We start from the raw sequence: 11,076 nt of genomic DNA on the forward strand, positions 1-11,076 counted from the left end.
AGTGTCGGAGATGAATGATCCGAAAACTTCAAGAACTCTCACTATTTTCACACCAAAGAGAAACAAAGACAAAAGAGCTGTTTGAGGTTTTGTGGTGCAAACCGATCAAACCAGCTCAGCTGATTTCACTGAACTGGTCCGTGGTGCGAGGATCAACTGGGAGGAGATAACCATTAACTCGCTAAAAGAGACTGCAACAAAGCAGATGGTGAGCACCTCTGGGAAAGAGGGATGAGGGGGAGGTTTGACCACAAAACAGCTGCAGAATGGATCGGCCCACTCATTCAAGAAACCACGGAGGAGACTGTTAGCTGCTAACGATACCTGCCATCCCCTTCACAGTTTGCAGAGGGCTCCCACCACATACATTCACTTTGAATGAAATCCACAACGCGATAGCTTTTACCTTGCAAACTGTCGTGTAATTGCAGTTTCACTATAAGTGATTTTTTTCCGAGCGCTCCACTCGTAAAAGCAAACATTAGCAACTTCAGACTGTGAATTTGATGTTAAAAGCATGTCTGAGCTAGCCCTCTTCACAGCAAATATGTGTATCCCATTCCACAAGTGAAGCTGTTTGTTTTGTTCATGTTCTTAGCTCACTATAATAGATCACATTCCCTGAAATAAGAGACACATTTATATTTGCTAACCTGGCTCCCCATGTATTTTTTTTTACACTGCTAGTTCATCTTCTACATATACAAAACCAATAAGGCTCCAAATGGCAGTTTATGGCAATCTCGGATTAACAATTCATAATCTGTGGCGCTCATCGCAATAAAACTGAATATTATTTGTAGAGAGTTTGAAGCATTGAACCTGTCAGGGATCAGATGTTTCCAACACCGATAACAGAAGTTACACAACGTAAAAGATCTAGATCAGATGTGAAGCGGGAAAAATGTAGGTATAAATGTAACCTTTAGGAATCACAGAGGGATTATTCACCTTTGTGGGGCAGATGTGAATCTTCACAACGTCCATTTGGATCGACAACAACTCAGCAGGTCAGTTTCTGCGGCTCCGGCGTTGAACTTTGAAACAAGACCATGAACTTAGAAGGGTAAGGGGAAAATGTCAAAACTAGTTGGTTGCTGAAGGCTGTGTGCTCTTGCATGAAAAATCATTTTCTTCTACTTTCCTTCCTCTAAATGGATCATTTCTTACTCTTCTCCGGACCCTGTACAAGTGAAACTAGCCATCGAGAGAAAGAGAGATGCTTTGTCCAGCCCGCAGTAAACTGTCATGTCAGAACAAAGAGCCGACAAAATGCTTTCCAGTGAGCTTTAAAGGCTAGAACACTCTGAGCTTCTTTATTCCTGGGTCACTGCCTCTCTATTGTGTTACTCATGTGCACCGCAAAACGAAACAAATGAATTAAAAAAAAATAAAAAATACTTTTTTTTTTTTTGCTGAACAAAAGCCAAACTTTTGATTTGGTTGAGCTGAAGAGGAAATCCCTTTCAGGCCCTACTACCAAGCTGAGCACATATAATGAGGAAGGACGGAGCTGGCAGTGTAATCGGTGTTGTAGGTGATGTGTGTCGTCTTTATGAACACATCTGCTATGCAAATGAATAATGTAATCATCTGACATAGCTTGTCTGTGATCGTGAATTATCTTTTCCCCAAATGCTTGTCACAGCGGCTCTCACTCCACAGCCAACTACACTAAAATGTTCTTGAGCTGCAGCTCCTGGTCCCCATGTTACCGTTACATAAGGTTGGAGTAAAATATTCATCCAGCTGCTCACGACCACATCTGTATGCAGCTGAGTGCTGAGGAAACACTTTTCTGTATACCTGCTAACTACACCAGGTTGGCTGCTGCTGCTGCTGCTGCTGCTGGTTTCAAGTGGTCTGCGTGCAAAAGCGCTTGATTGTGCATGATTGTGTTTCTTTGTGTGAACCTTTAATATACGTGGTGTGCGAGTGGGGGGGGGGCACACGTGCTCACTCATGTGCATGTCTACATGTCTAAGAGGCTGCTTGTCTTCATCTGTATGCTGACTTGGTCATTGTGTGCATGCTTTACCTCCACTCAGAGCAAACATTTATGTCTCGCCACAGTGCACGTAGACGCAGTAGCCGTCCTTCTCTCTGCTTGCCAGATCATGCAGCAGACGATGACTTGCCGGCGCAGAGTACGCCATGAGAAGGCTGTAAAGTTGAAACCTTCCGGGGCCATCGGCAGGTCCATCAGGCCCGGGAGAAGCGGCGGCCATCTGGCTGACCCATGGATCCCTGGGATGCCATAACTCAAGTCCCTGCCTAAATGACCACACACCACTCTCCATTAACGCTTTACTGTTTAATCTATGTAACTGACCAGAATACTTTACTTCACGCCAGGAGCTCACTCACTTTTTTGATTGTTGTAATGACCGTTTTTCAATTAGAGTGGATTGTGATTGATTGGCCTCGGAAAGTGTTTGATTTTCTAGAGTGCGTCTCCGAGTGATAATAACCAAAGATGAACTGGCACAATCTCACCATGTTGATCTACTCAGGCTGCTGTCAGACTGGAGATGCTTCCTTAACCTGCAGCTGTCTGAATGTACAGACACGGGAGAGGGGAATGCTAATATACATATATATATATATGCGTTGAAGATAAGGAGACGGGGGATCAGAGAAATCCAGATTAAATATGCAAGGACGAGGTGAATTAATGAAAAGGAATGAGCGATGTGCTAATGACATGAAGGATTTGAGGCTTCTTTGTGAGGGTGGGATCAAGACGCGCTGCAGGAGATGCTCATTACCGTGGCCCACAGTCTCCCCAACTCTCACCTGTGTGAGTGCACATTACAGTCGCATTTTCATGAGTGGGAGACACAAAGAGATCCGGAGTTCAGGCACAGGGCTTTGCATGCCTGAATAGATAATAACAATCTTCCACGGGTGCATAGGAAGCACGCCCATGCATAGATCCAAACACAACTGGAAAAAAGACAAGTGTGAACATTAAAACATACGAAGGATGCACAAAGAAATCGCAGTGTGTGCGTGTTCTGTCACGCTGTGTTCACTCTGATTAACGCTGGGGGCCTCAACAAGGAGGGTACATCCCATGTGGTTTGTAAGGCTCTGGAATCAGGGAGCTTATCAAATAATACACACGCTGCAGGCCGTGGCTGTGGAGTATTAGATTAACCAACACATTAGTAAGCATAGAAAAACAGAAAAAAAAGAAGAAGCCTCGTTCTATCTCACCAAAATCTACATTTCTACCCAAGGATTTGCTAATAAACTTGCTAATTTGTACTTGACTCTGATTATATTTAGTGATACGATGTCAAACATTACACCTTACCTAAATCATGGCCGATGCTATAATAAACTTGGCCACTGTACAGTACAAAGATTCAAAAATGGGTGAAAAGGTGGAATGTGAGTGGAGCTGAGGCAGGCGGCTAGCCCACTGTCAGGTCACCCACCCGTCACTCAAGCCATAGCTTAAATTATGTATAACTTTAAGACGATAAATAATTTAAACGGGTAACATACATAAAAATTCACAGTTGTAGAGGAATTAGCTATAGAGCACAAGACCTTTTCTCTGTGCCAGGTTTCTCTGTGCCAGGTGAAGCTGGGCATTTGTCTGGGCTTGTCAAGTCATTAGAAACATGACATTTGTCTTTAACTTGCTTTCTGAGCCAGCATCAAGTGGCCATTTGAGGGACTGCAGTTTGTGGCACTTCTCATGCAAGCTTCATTTTACAAAGAAGCTACCCCACAGTCTTCTTCTGCAGTCTCTACATGTTTGTAACTCAAGTCTGGGTTTACTGGCTTTACTCTAGCTCACTTAGTATCTGCTAAATATCCCGCTCTGAAACAAAGGCAGCTGGACTTGTTCAAGTTAATCCAAGTGACTGGTCCACTTCTGAAGATATACCGTGACCCAGATGACTGAGAATTTCAACAGATACGTCTCCTAATCATTGTCCAGTGATAATATTCTCACTGCACAGCCTGTCTCCAGCATACCGTTGGCACAGAATGTCACAGCGCTGATCACGCTGGAAGGCAGTAGACGAAACAGTGCCCGGTCTGGTTCAGCAGTAGTCAAGCATTTGGATGTGGAACTGAGAGCACTAGCAGAGCAGAAAATAAATGTGAATAAACTGTGCCTGCCTTCCATTTGCAGCATCTAACACTGAAACTAATTATTACTTTTATTACATACTAGTCAGAGTAATTATTTCTTTGCCAGAGCCCAAAATAACCCATAATAACCTTTAATTCTTTGTTTTGTCAATACTACACCACCGAAACTAAAGATACCAAGTTTATAGGTCGCATTCTGTAAGACAAGGACAAGTAGCAAAATAAAAGAAGCAACTACTGAACCTGAAGTGAAAGTATTTAGATGAGAGGGAGGAGTGAGGGGTGGACCTGACTGAGAACCAAAGACCATATGTTGATCAAGCCAGACAAATATATACCGAAAACTGCCTTAAAGCCTAACATCAACTTAATTATAAAAAAAATAATAATTGGGAAGTCTACATGTAAATGTGACTAATGGTTGGTGGATCAATTTTATAGTCTTGCTACGTCTCCTAGGTTGTGAACCTGTGCTGCTCTGTGGATGTGGATAAAAAAAAAAAGAAATGTCCCACAGTATGCTTCAAATTGAATTTGCAGCGCCTCGGCTGACATCTCAAATCACTGACATTCATGTGGCGGCCCTAAAGGAACGCAGCGTGGTTTGGTCGTGGAGAGTGATGTGATTGCGCCTATGTGGCGACATTAAACACCCGGCCCGTTGAAGTGTCCTTAAGCAGCGCGCTGAAACAGCCGCGGAGATGCCATTCTGTGACTGAGCCGCCCTCTGACCTTGAAGTACTTCCAAGTAATCCAAAAGCGAGTGTTGTTTGGATTAGACATTGATTTTCATGTGAGATCGAGGTGAGGGATAAACACAGTGGATCAGAAATACGTTTTGATGTTGTAGGAGTGTGAAAACAAGTCAGTTGTTTTAATTATCACAGAATTTAAATAAGCCACTACCTCGGCAATAATGAAAGTGGTTTGAGTAATATCTGTGCTAAAATGTGTAATTACCCATGAAACCAATTCAAACACATGATGGTACTTTTTTTTTTTCTAAAGAATTCTTTCTAAAGTTAGAAATGCGTATTATTTTGCAGTGAGCCGAGCGGTAAATCGCAATCATACCTAGAAAGAACTATTACTCTTGCTGTGGCTGACTGACTTCAACATAAAAAGTGTTAAATAATTCATCAAATGTTCCAAATGTCCATGAACAGAACCTATTTTTTCCATAGCATGAGCAGATGTAAACGACAAACTGATTGAGAGGAAGGCTATGCGTTGAAAATGAAATCAAGTAGTATCCTATTAATCACTTCTGTATTGTGGCAGGTAATACTTCTTACTGCTTAGCAACCAACTCCTCTAGGACGGCAGTCAGAGTGATTTACCAGAGATTTACCAAGGGATCTCCTCTCCAAAGTTATGAAAGTATCCTTTGTGTGGCAGCACATATCTAACACACTGTTCTCCCTCATCGTTCGGCGTCTCGTGCTGATTTTTTAGCCGGTGTAATTAATTATTCAAACATACATACGCTGCATATAGGAGGATCAATAACACAAAAAACATCACAAATCAGTCGTTTTCAGTTTCATCCAGCGTTTCAGTACGCAGCAGCAAGCTCTGCTCCGGTTCTTCTTTTTTTTTTTTTACGCCCTTCATTTATACATTCACAAAAAATCCAATGCTGATATCCTACCTTAAACAGGCGCAGTATGTTGGCCACCATGATGGAAACAGAGCTGGACGACGCTCCGATGACGCCCACCACCCTCTCAGGTTTGGTGATGATGGGCGCTCCCCCTCCGAGACACTTGACGTCCGTCCCGTCCTTCTCGATCAGAGCCTGCACGAAGGTGAGCGACTGCTCCAAGGCGTGAGTGTCCCTGGAACAGGTGTCCAGGATTCGCGCTCCCAGAGTGATGTTAGGCAGCAGATTATTGTCATTATTGATGCGGTCAAGGGCGAAGAGCATGGCCTCCAGTCTATGTATACCCTTCTCCTTCTTCAGCTCCCCACATGGCTTGCCATCGTGGCCCCTGGCGTGTACCGGGAAGAGCCCACCTAAGGAGATATCTCCGTCGATGCGGATGGAGTTCAAATGTGTGTGTCCTGGCCCTTTGGGTTTGGCAGCCTGAGCGGCCTTGAGGGAGCTGTAGAGAAGCAGCAGCAGCAGCAGCGGCAGAATTAGGCTGTTTCTTTGACAGCCGGTCCGATCTGGTCTACACGCCGGGGACTGAAACATGATCACGGCTCGAGCACACATCCACACCATTCAACCAAACCCAGCAATCAGCGAACAACAAAAGCCAGGTATTACTTTATGATGGCCAGAGGGTTAATTGCAATACCTCTTGAAGCAGTTGGCACAGAAAAGGCTTCCTCTCATGTCTCTCCTCTCTCCCAGGCATTCAATTAATGTAGAATATGAGCTTGGCTCTTTCACAGGATGTAATCCTGTTCTCTTCTTCTCTTTCACTCCCTCACTCCATCATCTGACCGCAGTGGTGGGCAGCTGTTCTTGTGTCTGCTGTTATTCACAGACTCGCCTATGGAGATCCTTCACTTGGGGCATTAGGAAGAACAAAGGTGAACGATAAGCTTTTTTCCCTCCGTCTCTCCCTCCCTCTCTCTGTGTCTCTTTCCTCTCCACCTCAATCAGAAGTTTTTAATCTCCCCTGTTCCCCAGGGCAGGGATTTGGTATATGTCAGAGCCCTCAGGCCTGCTTAGGTCCACAGGCTTCAGAGTGAATTTCTGAAAGATGAAAAAGAGAAGAGAAGTGAGACAGTGCACAGAGAAAACAGAAAAAAGGCAAAGGGATTTGTGTTGGTATGAGCTGTTCAATACCTCTATTTTTGCTTAACCTTTTTACTGCAGTATTATGAGGAATGAAGAGACAGTCCTGCTCCCAAACTAATTTCTTTCTGGTATATACACTCGGCCTGCATCTACAGTTTTGAATACAAAAGGTTGCCATGGACTCCCAAGGCTGACAGGGCTGAGAGTCAGATCCCAAGTGTTTCATTTTCTTGTATCGACCTTATCGGCGCAAGCATTCAGCCCCTATCACAATGCTGAGGAAACCTTAGGCTGTCACGTTTCCCATTTTTGCTGTCAATTTTACATCAAGATGACAAATTGAAAAAGCACCGGCTGTTTTATGCTTGCAGTCGGCACTGGTGGTGCCCTGGTAGTGAGGCAGCCGAGAAATCATTATTAACCAGACAACGTATCACCATTACTGCCACATAACATGCGTCTTCAAAGCTTGTCAAGTCATTAGAAACATGAAGGGCTTAAAGGGGAAGTTCAAAGGGACTGAATAAGCTGCCGATACGTTTCTTTTGTGCCAAATGGACTGTATGGTTATTTTGGTTATTTCTGCTTACGACAGGCGAAACTAATTACATATATATAGTAATGAGACTCACGTGTTGTTCTGAGGGTTGCTTATGCATGTGTGCCTTGCAGGGTAGAAAGGTACATCAAACCATCAAGGTAGAGTCTGAGAAATAATGTTACTGCAGCTTTTATAGCCAAAGCAAGGAAAAACACATCCACTTTGAGAAATCACAGAACTACGCAAGCCGTTAACACACCAGATACTGAAGCTTGTAAATTTTACCACAGAAGGGATATGCACATATTTTACACATCAGATACAGAAACCGAGCTTTGAGTCGCTGAAACCTTATTTAGCTCTTTGATAGATGTTGTACCAAGCTGCGTTTGTTTATTGTTTCACTGTTGTGAAGGGCAGAGATTTGAAGCTGGATTCTGATTTTCCAAAGCACATCTGCACACACTGATGCCATTATCCCTCCCTTTTTCTGCCTGATACTCACACGCACGCGCCAGACGAGCGCGTAATATATGCCACTACAAGCCATCGTGCATGTATACACATACACCCTGTTCATTGCTGAAGTTGTAATAGGCTCCGAAGGAACAATCTCCCTGCACACAATCGCAAAATAGAGCTGTAGACACTGGTTTTCCAGAGGGGTGAGGTGAGGCCTTGGATCAGCAACGGCTGAGATTCATTGAAAGCATATTGGAAGTGACAAGGTCCTTTGAATACACCCAACTATCTCCTACTGAGCGAGAAGTAATTTTTCAGAGTTGATTCACTGCAGGTCCATTTAAACTGCTGCCGAGCAGATGACAAGTGGAAAGCCGGCCAACTCACCTTACCCCTCCACCAGTAACCAAATACAAACCATGCCACAGCATATCTGACTTTAGAGCAAACACTGAGATGAAGGCAGAGAGAGCTGCTGCTGCCAGCATAGCACAATATAGATAGGCAGAAGAAAAATATACAGCCGTAAACAGTGAATAGTTCAAATGAAAAACTGTTCTGCAAGACTGCAGATTTCAAGACAGATGTCATCTAACTTCATGTCTGTATGAGAGAAAAGCTGGTGGTGTGACAGCTCATACATCTCATTCAGACTGAAAAATGCTAGCCAATCTGTGGGAGTATCTCGTGCGCAACTGAGGGGAAAAGATCGTACACCACCGTGAGATTACGCAAAGCATTATCACGTTAATCACCTTGTTTTGTCTTGTTTCAGACTAACATGTTATAGTGGTAGTTCCGTCTTTGACCAGAATTTCGATCATCCTTTCAGTAATTTAAAAGATCTGAGTGCATTTGCGGTGGGCTAAATTGATCATCTCTGAAACTATCATCACGCAGCTGAAACCTATGAATCCTATTTCAGTGAAGCACCGGGTTATGACACTCTAACTTTAAAACCTTTATTCAACATGACATGCAGTGATCTGGTAAATGAAAAGAGCTGAATTAGAAATTGGGTTACAGATTTTCACAGACTTCAGTGTATACATAGATATATATAGATATATATATTATGGGTGGGACTTTAATGCGTTAATTACGATTAATTAATTACAAAAAAAATGAACGTGTTAAAAAAATTAACGCATTTAATCGCAGTTTGCATACTCCGGCTTCCTCCCACTGTCCAAGGACATGCCCGTTTGTGATTCTAAATTGGCCATAGGTGTGCATGTGAGTGTGAATGGTTGTCTGTCTCTCTGTGTTGGCCCTGCTATAGACTGGAGACCTGTCCAGGGTGTACCCCGCCTTTCGCCCTACGACAGCTGGGATAGGCCGGGGATATTTTCTTTCTTTTTCTACTGTTTTGAATTGAAATGCAATTAAATGCATTTTACAATGCAAGTTTACATGCAAGTTTACAATATTCATGTCTGTGTCTATGTGATTCAGTCGTCCACTAAAATCCATTTAAATTAAAAAATGTTGCTTTTTGGGGCAAATATTGTCATGCGATTAAATTGTGATTAATCGAGATGAATTAATTACAAAGCCTCTAATTAGTTAGATTAATTATATATATATATTCTACAGATGCAACTATGTGCAATGAGTAAATCTACCTCAAACCAACACAATGGTCACAAAGAAAACAAGGTACATTGTGTGAGAAGGCAAAATGCGTGATGAGCCCTTAATGGCATACCTCAATAAACATGTACAACCATGCAACAGAATGTCAAAGACAGCTGCAGGAATCACTGGAGATGCATATCAGGAGAACAACCGTTCCTTAGGTGCAAAAGCATATTTCAGAACAGACTATGCATTCATTTCAAAAGGCCATACGACAACCTTCAGGCAAATCAGAGCTTATTGTTACATGGTCTTGCGTGCTACAGCAACAGCTGCATCTACATCAGATCCTTAATTCTGCTCAGACCCAAACCTGTAAACAACTCACATTTACAAGGTCTTGGCAACCTTATCAAAACTCTTGCCAGTCGTGACTTCTTGAACGCTCTGGTGGCACATGGAAAGTTAGTCTGGAGCAGGTCTGGAGCAGGTCAATACTCGACAACTCAGACGGACAAGTTGGTCGGTTTGCCATTTTCTGAAGTGGCCGAAGTGGTGCCACGTGCCAGACAGCGAAGTTGCGCACATGAGTTATCCTGCTGTTGCTAGCTCTCACTGAGGAATAAAGTTGTAAAGTTGTAAAGTTGTGCTTGTCGGGATCGGGTTCCATTCACCCTGTCGGAGTTTATTTCTCCATAACAACCGGCTCACTCTGTGAAATACACAACGTTGATCAAAATACGACTTTTAACGTTTTAGAAATCGCGCCATTTAGCATATAAATCTGTCCATAGTATAAGTCCAGTCTCTTTTCCTCTGTGCTCCTCTGATCAGAGCGGCGTCCCTAGCAACGGTGTGTTACACTTAACAACGGTCTGAAGAAACATGTTGACCAATCAGAATGCAGCATTCACTCAATAGATATGTGTAATAAATATGATTTGTTTATCACAACTCAACTATGCCAGCTTTGCCTTGTTGTTCACAGTAATCAAGCAGATTACAGATCAGTGAGTGTAAAGCGTGGACCGTAGTTGGTCAGCAGGCTCACAATATGGAACAATGTAAGCACATTAATGGGTAACTCTTTGTTCAACTGTTTTTTCATGGTTGTCTTTTTTTTTTTTTTTTTTACCTTTGTGTATTTTAATATTATATTTAATATGCTGCTGCGTGTGTCATTCGGTGGGGAGTAGAAGTATGTTAGGCTGTCTGACCTAACATTGGATGCCTGCATGAAACAAGCTTAGTGAGTACATCAGGATAGCACAATATCACAACCTTTTACTTAGTTAATACACCTAATTCACCATTCCTCTGAGTTGATAACTGTTTCTGCTGTGCCTTTAAATGCATGGGAATAACCTACTGACTTAAGTTTCAACCGACAGCATTTTGTGAAGACATGAGGCTCAAATTTTGGTTTTGATTCTCATTAGAAGGAAATGGTCTTGTTACTGTAACATCCTTTTCCCTTTCGTTCCTTTACTTCAGTGTGCCTAAAATTTAACATACCAGAAGGCAGGTAGCCAGATATTTAGGTATTTGACCAGTCTGACACGGAAGTTGACGGAGAGGTCTTTGAAGAAATAGTGAAAGAGTCACCTAGAACCTTCCGAGTCATGTTGAG

The 11,076-nt window shown here is 42.8% G+C and overlaps 1 protein-coding gene across 1 annotated transcript in view; it reads right to left on the reverse strand.

Annotated features, from left to right (window-relative positions):
• The window catches only part of LOC311486645 (metabotropic glutamate receptor 4-like), a 140,687-nt gene extending 134,301 nt beyond the window's left edge, over positions 1-6,386 (reverse strand). The window contains exon 1 of the mRNA XM_084542570.1: positions 5,765-6,386. Coding sequence (XP_084398696.1) covers positions 5,765-6,340 — 576 coding nt within the window. The 5' untranslated portion in view covers positions 6,341-6,386. The remainder of the gene's footprint in view (positions 1-5,764) is intronic.
• Between the last annotated feature and the right edge of the window lie 4,690 nt (positions 6,387-11,076).

Source organism: Chelon labrosus (genome assembly GCF_963514085.1).
Source record: "Chelon labrosus genome assembly, chromosome: 4".
In the NCBI taxonomy this organism is placed as follows: Eukaryota; Metazoa; Chordata; class Actinopteri; order Mugiliformes; family Mugilidae; genus Chelon; species Chelon labrosus.